General features: G+C 38.1%; 1 protein-coding gene across 1 annotated transcript in view; it reads right to left on the bottom strand.

The window, feature by feature from the left end:
• Nucleotides 1–830: 830 nt before the first annotated feature.
• LOC142143416 (cytochrome P450 2K1-like) overlaps nucleotides 831–16,205 on the bottom strand; it is a 28,555-nt gene continuing 13,180 nt past the window's right edge. The window contains exons 5-9 of the mRNA XM_075201250.1: nucleotides 12,801–12,974; nucleotides 10,423–10,564; nucleotides 6,790–6,974; nucleotides 2,223–2,364; nucleotides 831–2,010 (exon numbers count right to left, since the gene is read on the bottom strand). Of these exons, the coding sequence (XP_075057351.1) occupies nucleotides 1,829–2,010; nucleotides 2,223–2,364; nucleotides 6,790–6,974; nucleotides 10,423–10,564; nucleotides 12,801–12,974 (825 nt within the window). The 3' untranslated portion in view covers nucleotides 831–1,828. The remainder of the gene's footprint in view (nucleotides 2,011–2,222; nucleotides 2,365–6,789; nucleotides 6,975–10,422; nucleotides 10,565–12,800; nucleotides 12,975–16,205) is intronic.

Here is a 16,205-nt window from a genome sequence, read left to right as displayed (position 1 = left end):
GAGGGGGAATGGGCTATGAAAGCTATGCTGAGAAGAGGGCTATACAGAGGCTCTCTTGCTCAAGAAATCTTATGCCATATGATTGTGGTTTCCACGGCAGACATAGGAAACTTTGGATATTGTAAATTAAAAACAGCATCTTGAAGAAGTACAACACCACACCACCATGTGTCTTTTTACAAACCCAGACTGATTTATATTAAGAAACACACATAATTGTTTTAGGAAATTTCAGCTTTAACATTTTTATTTCGTTTTATTGTCCAATAATTGCCCATAATCCAACTTCTCATATTTTACACCAAGAAGTCACCCCAATACATTATTTCCTGGCTGAATTTTTAGCATCTCTACCAAACCGCCTTTATTTTTCGTGTCATAGGGGTAACAGATTCTAGCAGTCATTTTGTTGAATATACTAAATAAATGACATCTAGAATCTGATTGGTTGGTATAGTCAACATCTCCACTTTTTCAAGCCTGCAGTTTATTAAATATGGCCAATAGAGCAAAAATTAACAACTTTTTGCAGAAGCAGGCTCAATATGTCAAAAACAGATTTCACATTTTTACTGGTCATTTAAAACAATCAACCATTATATTTAATTTATAAATCACTATAAAAAATAAACATAGTCAAAATGTAATTTTCATAGTCAAATAATTGGATGAAGTAAGCTAAATTGATTAATATTGTTTTACCTTACAATTGCAATTGCAATCGGTACACCACGTGTAATGACGCAATCGCATGGATTAATAACACATACTTTTACATTTGCACTTACACTTGTAAATAACACACATTTATAAAAGGTTCCAATCCACAATTCCAATCAAATACTTATTTATTAGTAAGTATTAGAGATTATTTATACATAGATAATGTAAAAATAAAGGTATTTATGGTTCCAGTCTTCTAAAAGGTAAAGAGTTTGGTCTCATACTAAAGCTTATTTCACCAGCATGGTTTCGACAGAGTAGCGATCACTTCTGTGGCAAGTTATTAGCAATATAAGATTAATACTCAAAAGTACTTTGTTTAGTGGGTCAGTTTAAACTGGTTATTCATCGGGAAGACACGTAGCCTACAGTTGAAATGAGTTGTCCCCTCCTTTGGGAAAAGATAAAATGAACGGACCTATCACCAGCAGTCTACTGAAACATCATTAACCCTGGACCAATGAAGACCTCTCAGTATTATCTGTGTATATTTGTGACATCATCACTGATTATGTTCATTAAAACTGCATATAAGCAAGTCCTGGGCCAGTGTTAAATCACTCTATTCCTGACTGCAGACTACATGGACCTGGGATCAGGACGGGCTTATGTAATGTATGTGGTTTTATATTTTCCTGTATATTGTTATACCTTTTATGTATGTTCATGGCTTGCTGTAAATCCTGCTATCTTTTGCTATTAAATCTCTGCAATGGAACCACAATAATCTCATTGGACAATGTTCATTGGTAGCGACAAAATGAATATTACACAGGTACAACACTATATGTACACAACCCATACTTAAAAAAGCTACCATGACTACACAAAATGCTTAAGAGATTTTGTGATGACAACATACATAAAATCTATGTACCCATAATATAGCTAATATGTCACTGATAACTCCAAATGAAGCATTACAAATATTGGTAATAATTGGAATAAAAGAAATTTCAATAATTTTGAAACCGATTTAGTCACATGGGTAATGTGTAATTCTCGCTGTGATTGTCAATAATTATTATGTAACTACTGATGTTATTGTGAAATTTGATAGCATTAGCTATGTGATTTCTACAGCTACTGTATCTTAAATGGAGATTTAAAAGCGAGGCACAGTGCATATCATGTGCTTTGTTGGTACATTTGTAAATCCACCTCCAGGAGACAGATCAACATAACTAACACCTGGGGGTAACCGGAATTTGAATTTCTGTAAGAGGCTTGTAAAAAAGACGAAAAGCTCCATTCTTGCGAGAGTTTCTCCAGCACAGACTCTGTGACCTAAAACAGGATGAACAAGTAGCATAATAATTATATGAAATCAATTGGATATATAATTTCATTTAGTCTTTTACATTTAATTACTGAACTAACAAGTCAGTAAAAAATGATCTGTAAATATTCAGTAAACTTTCACCTTGGAACTCCATTATGTGCTGTCATTGATATAGTAAAAATAATAGAATATTTCACAAAGGCCAGACATACAGTACCTGCAGAGAATGGCATAAAGGCGTCTTTCTTTATAAAATTTCCTTTGTCGTCAAGAAAATGATTTGGGTAAAATTCATCTGGTTTCTCAAATTGCATCTTGTCTCTTAATACAGATGACAGTAATGGGATTATTAAGGTTCCCTAGGATAAAAAAAACCACATATGTAAAAGGAAGTAAAGCGAAGTAGTGAAATAGCAGTAAAATCTGCAAGTGGAGATGGAAAGGAGGAAAAATGGGGTTTAAACCTCTTATAATACTTGGCTAAGCCTTACAGCATTTGTAGGATAGGAGCATTGTGCAAATATTTTTTAAAGAAATGGCTTAAGACAGTTGTTTCCTAGAGTTTACCCCGATACTAGGTTTTATTAAAGTAATTCTATTGTTTTCAAATAAGCATTGCATAGGCGATTGTATTGTGTTTCTAACGCACAAAGTGATTTATTTTAGCAGATGTAAATAGTTAACAATTGAATACATGATTGTAAAATAATACAGTACAGTACAGCCAATACCAAAAGATAAATACATACCGCTGCAATCGCTGCGCTTCCACGGGTCCCAGTGAACAGTATATCTGTTTAGATAACTGTAGTCAGAGTAGACTGAGACTGGTGGGGGTGCAGCTATGATTATATATACAGTCAGTGTTAAAGAGTGAACAATAGAGATGACGTGGCTTGCTTCTATAGGTCCAGACATCAGATGGGTCCAGGGTAAACAGGTCATAGGCTGGTTCAATCTAAGGAATCCAAAGGTGGGGGTAATCTCTCCAGGGGATCTGCTCCTTTCTTCCCGCCAATGCTCCAGTTACATCTTAGACAACTAGCATTTCATAGCCAACATCATACAAAGGTTTATTCCCTAACATCAATAACTAAAGTATGCAATGTGCGATCTCTTCGCCTAATGCACCGGACAGCTGCTGATGATTAGGGGTTTAATATGATATCAGACATGACACAATTCCTATGATCTGAACCTTAAATAACACTAAAGTGTGCATATAATCATGTTATATAAACTAATAATAAATCAAATAATATCTGCTCATAAATTACAGTGTGATGGAACCAATATGAATATGAATTATATAAATAACTAAATGGTGTAATGCGAGTGTGTACGTGCGTATTTTGCCGTGCGATCGCACCATGCCACGCGTTACGTGACGTACGGATCTGTGTTACGTGGCGTATGGATCGCAATCGCACGGCAAAACAATATTAACCAATATACTTTCGTTATCCAATTATACGACTTCGACAGTTTCATGTTTCCCAAGAACACATTTCATCAGGCTGACAGTAAGGCCTGTGGTACAAATGAGTGGAGAAGTATTACCATTTCTGAATAACTCACAGCAATTTGGTGAATACCCGGCAGTTTGTCTGCAGACACAGGGCCAGTGAATATACTGGTGAAGACACCTGATTACTACGTGTCACGAAATCTGGTGAAATTTAGAGAGTCCTGTGTATCTGCCAGTAACCGATGCTTAAACTGGGGCGCTGAGTGTAACGGTAGGTGGTATTCACCATAGCCCTAGGAGAGGGTATGGGCTTTGCAGCACCTATTACCACAAGTCGCGGTTCCCAGCAGTAGAGATGGCAGAACAATCGATGGAGCCTAATGTGGCAGGAACACTATGATGCTAAGACTAGCTCCAGGAGAAATATGAAAGCTTCTAGAAGAAGTCAGCAGATTCATCAATGGAAAGTCTAAGTAATGACATGCAACACTGGAGCATCGGCAGTTCAGTAGAAATAATAATGGTGAGAAAATAAGCTGATCCGTTAGATAACTCAGAGCAATAGTAGATGAATCATTGATACAGCGGCAGTTCAGTAGAAACAATAATGATGAAGAACTGAGTTGATCCGTTATATGGTAACTCAGAGCAATAGCAGATGAATTACTGGTACAGCGGCAGTTCAGAAGAAATAGCAATGAAGAACTTCGCTGATCCATTGAGATGGTAACTCATAGCAACAACAGATGAATTACTGGTACAACGACAGTGCAGGAGAAATAACGATAAAGAACTTAGCTGATCCGTTGAGATGGTAACTCAGAGCAACAGCAGATGAATTACTGGTGCAGCGACAGTTCAATAGAAATAATAACGATGAGGAACTTAGCTGATCCATTTAGATGGTAACTCAGAGCAGCAGGTGAGAGGAGTTCCTAACAAAGCTGGAGTTCCCGTAGAGAAACGCTGAAGACGAGTCCACCCAGCCAAGCATGAAACAAGGAACACCGCTGCAGAGGCCAAGTAATGTAGAAGTTCTAGCGGAGACTCTGAAGAGATCCGGCGGCTGACTTGGGAAGTTAATGCATGGCAACTACAGGTAAGTTCACAAAGGAAGCCCAATCCTGATGAGAGTGAGTAACTCGAAGAACAGGCATCAGACAGCAGCAACTGGGAGGTTTAAAAAGCGCTCCAAAATACTAGGGCCAATGAGAACGGACGGGAGGTCAAAATACTAGGGCCAATGAGAACGGATGGGAGGTCATAAAGGTGAGTGGTGGCTGACACGTGCGCAGAACAGACCACCAGGTAAAGACTAATACAAAACGCTGAGTTCAGGATGCCATGTTCACCGCTTATGAGATAGAGGTAACAAAACCGGAACCATTCCACGGGGCCGGCGTGTGACACTACGATACTGCTCTTCACTGTTACAGAGCTCTATAGCTGATGGGAGGCAGGAACCTTCTCTGAAAGTGATTCTTTTTGTTACCATTACATGAAATGAGTTGGAACATACACACGTGCTCAATATTTGATATGATATTTTTTATGTTTATATTTTATGATCATTTATCCTTTTATATTAATTCATTGCCACTTATCGTTTGTGGTATTTTATGTAATTGGAATTAAAATTCTGTTATTTATCCATGGTTCATAGTTGATTTTTGGACACTTATATATCATTGCATACTTTCTTTTTGGTTTTCTTTTCATACGTTGTTTATTTGAGTTCTACAGACCTCTTGCAATCAGTGTTTCGTGTTCACTGCCTAAACAGTACCAAGAGATGCATTGTTTTCCTTATATATCTTAGATGTAAATCCACACAAAGCAGGTACCTCCATTTAACAGGGAGACCAGCAGAATGGAACTTCACTGTTCCATTGTGGGCTCATTTATTTCTAGCCTTAGCATTTATTTAATGTCTTTGGTCATTTCAAACTTTCTTGGAACCTATAAAGTGGTTGTCAAACAATCACCCTTGGTGGATAAAAGAATTGTGCTGTACCAGCGTTCTTCTTCCCAGGGTGTCAATAAACACATCATAAAGGACCTCTAAATGGATGTACAAACATATGATATCTTTTTTTTATCCTTCGGGCTTCAGATGACAAAATCTCATAGCCAACTCTGCATATAATTTCAAAAGGACCCTGCAATTCAGCCAACAGATTGCTCTTGTGCAGGTAATTACAACAAAACTTTATTTCCTGTATCAAAGACGGTCCCAACCCCATTGAAGCTTACAGTATAAAATCCCTAACACACAAGTTCACATACACGAAGTCCGTTTTTTTACTCAGCAGCCAATTAACCTACCATGCATGTCTCTAGGGAGAGTTGGAGGAAACTGAAGCACCCAGAGTAAACCCCTGAAAACACAGGGAGTGCGTTCAAACGCCATACAGATTTGGCCCTGTTTGGGAACGGAACTCACCATTGTGCTGACCTCAGTACATAATATTCTATGACATGAGGTTGCTTGCGCTTGTAGTGCACCAGGAAAAACTGTAAATAACAACACAGACAACAAACCACTTACAGGCGGCCTGGACATGTTGGGATCTGTAGAATACCACAGAAGAAATATTATAATTTAACCCTTTTGTTTTATTTATTAACTCACACACCATCCAGAGATATGGGAATAGCCCTAATGTTATCATCAAAGTGATAATTATTTCTAGTAGGACTATCATTTATTTATAGGATTGAACCTCCAAAGGAATTCATATTTATGAATAGGGCCAGTTGGAACTATGGCAGGGGGACCCAACTCTATTGCTTTCACTGCTACAGCACCCCCAGTCCTTGCTGGCATAGCCTATTGCTGATATTGGCAGTTTTGGGGTACCCACATGTCAGCCTAGGCTAGCAGCACAAGAGCTGTTTTTACTTTTCACATAACCTTATCAGCACAGATTTTGCACCACGGGAAACCTCCTAAGAGGTGTTACTGTGGTTGTTTAATACTCCACATAGCATGTAAGGAGCGTTATCATGCCCTTAATGTACTTGGGCTACACTAACATGCCCTTTCACTCCCTGGTTTTACCACTGTACACATAGATAGGTGCAATAAGGACAAATGTCTCAGTCTTTATGCAGACTAAGACAAATTCATTTTTAACATCCATGTGCAGTATGGAGAGCGCACTTTGAGTTTCTATTTGAACTTATATCAAACTCAACATAAGCCTCACCCTGAGCATTGCATCTACTTTTATTCATGAAACCTGTATTTGTAAATAAAATATTAATATTGCAGATGATGCTATATTTACAGTTATAGGGCATATATATTTCTTACCTTTGGAATGACATATCCTTTAAAGGTCACATCTCTGGATGTTTCATGTGGCAAATTGAGAGGGACAATGTCAGAAAACCTCTGGATTTCATGTATAACTGCATTTGTAAAAGGCATTTGTCCCCGTTGGCCATACGAAAGTTGTGCTGATCCAACAACTCTGGAAATCTCATCTTGGACCTTTTCTAAATGTGAAAAATATAGACAGACATGTTTGAAATAAAATATAGAATTGATAGGTTGTCTTAATTATGAAATTCTCACCAAGACATGACTATATGTGATGGAGTCTTTCAAGGGCATGGTGAGTACTGTTGTGGGAACTAAGTGTTTAAAAATATCCACTGAGTCCCAAAGGAATAAAATAATTTCCACCCTGGTTGGGGAGACTAAGAGATTCATGATAGTAACTCAAAGTTTCTGGATGTATTTAAACTATTTGGGAGAATCTGAGAGAGTCAATATGAAAGCTGTGTGCATGTAAGCCTTTAGCCCAGATAAAAAAGTATACAGTCAAGTCCATAAATATTGGGACATCGACACAATTCTCATATTTTGGGCTCTATACACCACCACAATGGATTTGAAATGAAACTAACAATATGTGCTTAAACTGCAGACTTTCAACTTTAATTTGAGGGTATTTACATCCAAATCAGGTGAACGGTGTAGGAAGTACAACGGTTTCTATATGTGCCTCTCACTTTTTAGGGGACCCAAAGTAATGGGATAATTGTCTCAAAAGCTATTTCATGGACATTTGTGGGCTACTCCCTCGTTATTTCATCATCAATTAAGCAGGTAAAAGGTCTGGAGTTGATTCTAGGTGTGACATTTGCATATGGACTCTGTTGCTGTCGACTCTCAATATGAGATCCAAAGAGCTGTCACTGTCAGTGAAGCAACCCATCATTAGGCTAAAAAATCAAAACAAACCCATCAGAGAGATAGCAAAACATTAGGTGTGGCCAAATCAACTGTTTGGAACATTCTTAAAACGAAAGAACGCACCGGAGAGCTCAGCAACACCAAAAGACCCGGAAGACCACGAAACACAACTGTGGTGGATGACAGAAGAATCTTTTCCCTGGTGAAGAAAACTCCTTCACAACAGTTTGCCAAATCAAGAACACTCTCCAGGAGGTAGGTGTATATGTGTCAAAGTCAACAATCAAGAGAAGACTTCACAAGAGTGAATATAGAGGGTTCACCACAAGATGTAAACCATTTGTGAGCCACAAAAACAGAAAGACCAGATTAGAGTTTGGCAAACAACATCTAAAAAAGCCATTACAATTCTGGAACAACATCCTATGGACAGATGAGACAAAGATCAAATTGTACCATAATGATGGGAATAGCAGAGTATGGAGAAGGAAAGGAACTGCTCATGATCCAAAACATACCACCTCATCAGTGAAATATGGTGGTGGTAGTGTCATGGCGTGGGCATGTATGGCTGCCAATGGAATTGATTCCCTTGTATTTATTGATGATGTGACTGTTGACAAAAGCAGCAGGATGAATTCTGAAGTGTTTCGGGTAATATTATTTGCTCATATTCAGTCAAATGCTTCAGAACTTATTGAACGGTGCTTCACAGTGCAGATGGACAATGACCTGAAGCATACTGCAAAAGCAACCAAAGAGTTTTTTTAAGGCTAACAAGTGGAATGTTATGCAATGGCCAAGTCAATCACCTGACCTGAATCCGATTGAGCATCCATTTCACTTGATGAAGACAAAACTCAAGGGAAAATGCCCCAAGAACAAGCAGGAACTGAAGACATTTGCAGTAGAGGCCTGGCAAAGCATCACCAGGGATGAAACCCAGCGTCTAGTGATGTCTATGCGTTCCAGACTTCAAGCTGTAATTGACTGCAAAGGATTTGCAACAAAGTATTAAAAAGTGAAAGTTTGATATAGGATTGTTTAGTTTGTCCCATTACTTTTGGTCCCTTAAAAAGTGGGAGGCACATATAGAAACCGTTGTACTTCCTACACTGTTCACCTGATTTGGATGTAAATACCCTCAAATTAAAGCTGAAAGTCTGCAGTTAAAGCACACCTTGTTAGTTTCATTTCAAATCCATTGTGGTGGTGTATAGAGCCCAAAATATGAGAATTCTGTCAATGTCCCAATATTTATGGTCTTGACTGTAGCATTTGATCATGTTAGGACTGACCAGATTGGGAAGACTTTGGCGTGAGTTGGTCAGCTTAATATATATCGCAAATTGTGGAACTAAAATTCCGTTTTTAATATAGAAAAGTAGTTAGTACAGCATTAATTATGTGTGTTTGTATTTTTATTGTATAGTCAATATGAGGCCAGGTCTACTCATGTCAGAGTTTGAGTTAAGGAAAAGATACATCAGGTGTAGCTAGATATTTCCTCAGAGTTAGGAAAAGAAAAGGAGGTGATAAAGTGATATACAGAGAATGGGGAATATTGTAAACTGTGAGGCATTATAGCCAACAGAGCTCCAACATTGTCCAGAAACTAATGAATTCATGGTGAATAGTAGAAAACAAGATCCTCAGCTGAACATGTTGTAGATCCAGAATGTGAGCAGCTTTCTGATGATTTACTTCTGTTGAACTTCTATTAAACCCAGCAAGTCTCACGCATATATGGAGACTGACCTTCATTCATCCGAAGAACATGATTACAAGAGCATGTAAATAGGTTATTAAGAAAAACAGATGCTACAGATCAAGGAAGCAGATAGCACCTTTCTATATTTCATTGTCTTTAAACAGTATTTGAAAAAAGATCAATAGTACAGATTCAAACATAATAAATATACAAACAACTTTTGCAAAATGAATTGATCTATATTACATAGAAAAGTAGTGGTTTGTAGCTGAGGAGTTTTACGAAGGTTAAATGTAAGAAAAAATAAATAATTTTGACAATCATGTAGGTAAAATGAGACTCTTAAAGACCCATAGTCCCACAGTTATATGACACAATCTGACCAGTTATCTTGTTTTTTAAACATGCATTTTGCGCAACGCAACTAAATGGTACAACATCAAGCGGATGATGTGTAAGTCTTAAATTTAAATTGGCAAATGTCCATATTTCTGTGGGTCATTCCTGATACTAGGGGAATGTCCTGTTTACCACAGTGTGCAGCAATGCAGGGTGTTTTCACAGGTGGAGAGGGTTATTGTGGTCAGCCTGCACTTCACATGGTCAAGACACAACTATGGGGAAAGTGGCACACCCCATGATGGTACCACACTCTCTGTCCCGATTTCCGAACTTTTACTGTTGGGAAGCATGGCACATTTGGAGGTGTTCCCTTTATGAGTGAGGTATTGCATAGTTTTCCTGAGGTGAACATGGGGTTCATTAAAAGCTCGGATTATGAATCTTGCAGTTGTACGCGTATTAAATCATTGCAAATGATAGATTAAAAGAGAATCATCTGACAATTGAATGAAACAAAAATGTATTCCCTTAATTTTCCCATTACTTAACATAATCCATCTCAGACTAGCCAAAACCTTTATTCAATTTTTTTTACTTTATATCATAAACATACATTTTGTTTTTTAAATCCAATGCGCAGATCATGGCTGGAACATATCAGTTGTGTGAAGATTAAATAAGAATGACTGTACCTTGGATATTTGGATATTTTGCCATCAGCAGAAGACCCCAGCTAAGGGTAGTTGATATTGTCTCCATTCCTGCAGAGAACAGGTTTCTTATCACTCTTGTCAGATTGTCATTGTGGAAATATGACTGGGAGTTTTTTGCCTCCTGCAAATCACAATCATAATACAGAGTGAGCTCTTTGCACCTTTTAATGAAACAATATTCTTTACATCTGTGTATAAAGCTGCTGTATTGAGTATCTCATTACAGCTCAATGGTTCTCCATCCATCTCCAAATATCCATCTGTGAACTCTGAAAGAATCTTCATTAAAATACACCTGTCAGCTAGAGTAAAACATCTGAAATAGTGTCCAGACATGGCCTTGTCATTCTGAGGGAGTGATGTTTCTTCTGAAGTTAGCAGCAGCCATCACTCACACCGCTTCCATCCTGAATGACAGCACTAGGAGATGGGGCAGCATGATGGCATACTCATTATCACTTTTGCCTCACAGCACTGGGGTCATGAGTTAAATGAGGGAGTTCTCTGTACAGCGCTACAGAACTAGTGACGCTATATAAATAAGAGGTGATGATGATGATGATGATGATGATATGTCTCACAATGGAAGTGATCACCAGTGAGTTAATAGCTAGCTGGTTCAGAGCAGGACTTTTATAATACCCCAGCTGCTCTGTGTGATCTGATGTAGAGCTTTATATTTTGTAAGTGTGGCCCACTGTGATTCCTTTCCACCTACTTCAGTATGGCCTACACAATGAAAGTTTCCCTGTGCTACTGTTTCAGCAATTTAAAGCAAATTATAGATAGGAGTGTCATTTTCCTTTTCTGGGTATCTGATATTGGACATCTTGTCAAATTTACCATACATTTCAGAGTCGGATAGTAAAGTTTTGAAATTGCAGCATTTAAAGAAATCAGAACATGAAACTTAAAATTGATATCTGAATGTTTTACATACTATAGATTATTACATCCGTCTTCCTTCTTTCACATTTTACTTAAAGTTTCATGTTTATGTCATAGTCATTATTATTTCTTATTGTTATTAGCATTTATTTTTATAAGCCAACATACTCCACAGCACTTCACAATTGGGAACAAACGCTATTAAAATAAATGTGCATTAACAACCACACAAAGAGACAAGAGGGTTATGCTGGCAAGCTTACAATTTATAGACAAATTAGTGTATTATTGAATTTTTATTATTATTTTTTTTATAAAGTATCAACATAGTACGTATTACAGTACAGTGAGGAGACCATGACACTAATAAATTACATTGAATAATATGATGGAGAAGGTAAAGATAGCTCTGCCCAAACGTGCTTACATCCTATGAGGTCTGTACTACGAAAATTGTCTGTTCTATAAACAACACTTTTAACTACTTTTCAAATAAATATAGCAATTGGCGTGACTGAATTTTTATTAATATAATATATACTCAGAACAAATTTGACTTTGTATTAGTCATTTTATAACAAAAGCCATTGTAATCAGTAAAATCTGTAAAAGCTTAAAACCAATACTGATGAATACCCTCCTCCCCAGCTCCCATTCCCATTTGTCACACCAGAAAACAGAACTGTTTGTGGAAAAACTAAAAACGGCTGAGTTGATTTAAGCTGCAATTGCTCAAAAAGTAGGAAAAATGGTTCTAATTAAGAAGCAGAAATTGTCACTTTCTGATTGCTGCCGATGCATTAACCAGTTTAAATAAATTATAAGTTTATGAAAATTTATATATATGATATATATATATATATATATATATATATATATATCTTTCTCTCGCTATCTATCTATCTATATATCTATCTATCTATCTATCTATCTATCTATCTATCTATTTGTAGGCGAATATCTTTAACACCCCTGCACCAACTGGGATGAAACCAACATTAGATTGTCCAGTTGGATCCAGGCCAGATTTTAAGGGGGATTAGGTCCATGTTGTACCTCCCGTTGGTGTATGCTGGCCAGATTTTTGACCCAGGGAGCCTGTTCTGGGCCTTCCACTGGATGATCTGTACGACATTTAAAATAAAAATAAAAACAACTCTGGGCAGTCACCTATATGTAACATACATACATATATATATATATGTATTATTTATATATATATATATATATATATATATATATATATATATATATATATATATATATATAACATACATAACATACATATAAAATGCATAACATACACATATATATGTATATATATATATATTTATATATATATTTATATATATATATATATGTACACACATACATATACATACACACACACACACACGCACACTGTATATCTAGCTTATGCAATCTTTTAAGTGATAAATATTTCTAAAACGCCACCATGTTTACCATACCTCTTTTTGTCTTACAAGGAACACATCAATGAAACTTCTTAGATCGTTCTTGTCTAAGTTCTTTAGATGCTTCACAAATGTCCTTGTTATGAATTCTACTAGTTCATCCACGTTTTTTAGAATAGTTTTGTGACTACCAGGGAGGAATCCCAGGATTGGATATACATTATATATCTGTTAATACAAAGTACAGACACATTAAACAACACATGATGTCACAGTATATCATTTGACTACTCCTGTTTCTTTCCATTTAAATATACAGTTTGAGCATATATCCTTATTATAATTATTCTGGTGCACGCTGAGCTGCATGCATATTCTGGATCACATTGCACCACAATTGCATACCAACTACACATATGATAGTTAGTGTTGAACAGAGTTCCCACTGTGACATGGATTTGATTGTATGGTTTAGAATAAAGAGTTGTGCTCAGGGCCCGATTAAGGGTTCCGGCTGCCCTAGGCTATTTCAGCCGTAGCGCAACCCACCCCCCCTCCAGCCACCTCACCTGCCCCCTTCGGACACCTCATCTGCCCCCTTTAGCTAACTCACCTGCCCATCTGCCGCCCCTCCCCCCGAGACATTAGAATGGACTTACCTGCTGTGGAGTCCTCTCTTCAGCGCTGTGTATGACAGTCAGTCTGGCAGCGATCGCTGCTAGCTGCCTGTCGGTGTGGCCGCGGGTGCTTCTTACTCTGGTCACGTGAGATGTGGAAGTCCTGATCTCACGTGACCAGAGTAAGAAGCGCCCGCGGCCACACCGACAGGCAGCTAGCAGCGATCGCTGCCAAGACTGCCTGTCATGTGATAGTGACAGTCGGGACCGCTCCTTTAGACCAGGGGCGGACCCGATGACTCCGCTTGCCACATTTAGGATGGAAAAAAAAAACATCTCGGTGACGCTGCGCCCCCCTGGCTCCAGCGCCCCAGGCTGCAGCCTGGTCAGGCTATTGGCTGATCAGGCCCTGGTTGTGCTCCATTTCTAAAATCTATTGTTCCCACAGTGGATCACAGAAAATAGTTAATATGTTCCTAGTGAAGGATCTGTAACAGTGTATTTTTGGGGCATGGTGATTGGTGACTGTCCAATAGCTCACTTACTGATCATGTACTTGTACAGGGAAGAATGTGCAAAAAGGTAAGTGTTGCAGAATCAGTTTACGCAAACACTAATTATATACAGACACTGCAATAGATCTAGTCAGCAGGTAATGATCACCATATACAGATAGAGATCTACTGTTGTTATCCTACCATTTATCATACACAACTTCTTGAAGACTACCTATCATTCCAAACCAAAGTCCCAGGCTATCATTATATGTATCCCTTAGCATATAACAAGTAAGGATAATTAAATATGAGCTCAAATAATTTGGAATAAATTGTGTTCTATCTGTAAACAAGCCCTAATGCCTGCAACATTCACCATAGGATTAACATGATCCTTCCTGGCAACATCTTTTGCATTTTGGATGCTACGTTCAACCATTCTAAAGGGCACTAAACAATGAGATTTTTATGAAAAATACAAAACTCAGCCTTGACCACAGATGTGTACCTGTGTACACTCTGCTGAAATGTGAAGGGAATGTGGGCACCACTTGAGGGATCCAACCTCTACATAATGACCTATGTCTTGTTTGGTCATATACCTTATTTATTATAAGTCATTCTTTCTGCTAACACTGCTAGGTCATTTCTTGTTATGTATTTCTTATACACACAGTTCATAACATCATTTTTATATGAAGTAGACTGAAGAATGATTTCTCTTTGTCCTACTACAATCTACTCCTAAAACAATGTCTTAAAGAGGTGTTCAACCTTCCACTGTTATTTTTGGGCCCTCTGCTGTTCACCTTCCTTATTTATCAGTGAGCCTCATAATATACAGCAAGGAAGGGAAAGTCAGCACCATCCAGTAGTGAGATAGACATCATTTGGAGCCTGCAATGGATCACTTCCCATAGATCATTATAAAAACTGGCCAGAAGAGGTCCCAACAACAACTAATTACTGTTAGGACTTTACTGCAATGTGCAAATGTCAGGAATAACAAGGAGTGACCCAATCTTAGTACCAGGGTAAAGAATGATGACAGTGAAAAATGATCACCTAATGCCAAATCATCTTTCCAATAAGTTTGACCATTACCATTTAATTAAAATTGCCCAAAAAATTAAGAATTATATTTTATTGTATGTTTCAGAGATCTTGAATGGTAGAAAAGTAATTAATTTATGATTGAGATTAGGGATTTCTAAAATGAATCATGTCTCTTGACCAGTGATTGAGCTTTTACAACACACAATCCAGTTTACTTCTTGTGTCTTCAGTGGTTGCATTATTTATGATTTACATCTCGCACAAAAGCTACTGTTTTTAGTTGACTGCCCCTTGAGCATACTTTTCAACTCTCCCGGAATATCCGGGAGACTTCCGCATTCCGGGTAGGGGTCCCGGGAGAGTATGGCAGCCTCCCGCATTTGCCCACTTCCTAGTGAAATGGGCAGAATTAGATCCAAAATGCCGCGATTCTCAGGGAATCGTGGATTTTCACCCTGCCCCCGCTGTAAAATGACACGTCATTATGTAGCGGGAGCGGGACCAAAATTACATTATTTGCTGTCCCCGCCCCCACACGCCCACATCCACCCGGCATCTCCCAGACGCCAACAAGTCGGCAAGTATGACCTTGAGATTTATCAGGCTAAATGTAGGTAGTTACACTTTATGTGTGTGTTTTCCTTGTACACAGTCTATGTACAGTCTAACTTCATATCAATCACAGCTAGATGAGCCCCTGTATGTGGTGTTTGAGCTTAATTATTTTTTTATATTAAAAATGTGACATTCACATTAAGACAATATTCTGTCTTTTGTATATGACACTACATTACATTATTAAATTGTGTACAAATAGGGTACTGCTTTTACTACTAACACTGAAGTCGCAGCTCTACACTATCCTTAGTTTGAAGTTTAGACTCTTGTATGCCTGACATACGTCTGGCACAAATACTACTGTATGTTAGCAGGACACATTAATATGCCTCGGATTCAACATATACAGGTATGGATGCTTTTTCTTGTGTGTGTCTTCTACATACATTCAGAGTGCAAATGCATCTAACTCTAAACCTCATCTAAACATACTCTCTGTCTTGTTGTCTTAGATCAGCCTCTTACCCCATCTCACCTCCTCTCTGATAACTACCTCTCACCCCTGCCTGCTGCTCCTCACCTATGGAATTCCGTACCACACCTAAGCCAACTCATCCCCAACACCAAATCCTTATTACAACCTACCCTAGTACCACCTAAACTACTGTCTCAATCGCCACCCTGAGTCACATTCGCTCCCCTTGTCTCAGCACCAGGGTCAGACTGGCCCA

This window comes from Mixophyes fleayi, chromosome 3, assembly GCF_038048845.1.
Source record: "Mixophyes fleayi isolate aMixFle1 chromosome 3, aMixFle1.hap1, whole genome shotgun sequence".
NCBI classification, from domain to species: Eukaryota; Metazoa; Chordata; class Amphibia; order Anura; family Limnodynastidae; genus Mixophyes; species Mixophyes fleayi.
Note: the sequence above shows the minus strand (reverse complement) of the source record. Positions and strands in the feature narration are given on the sequence as shown.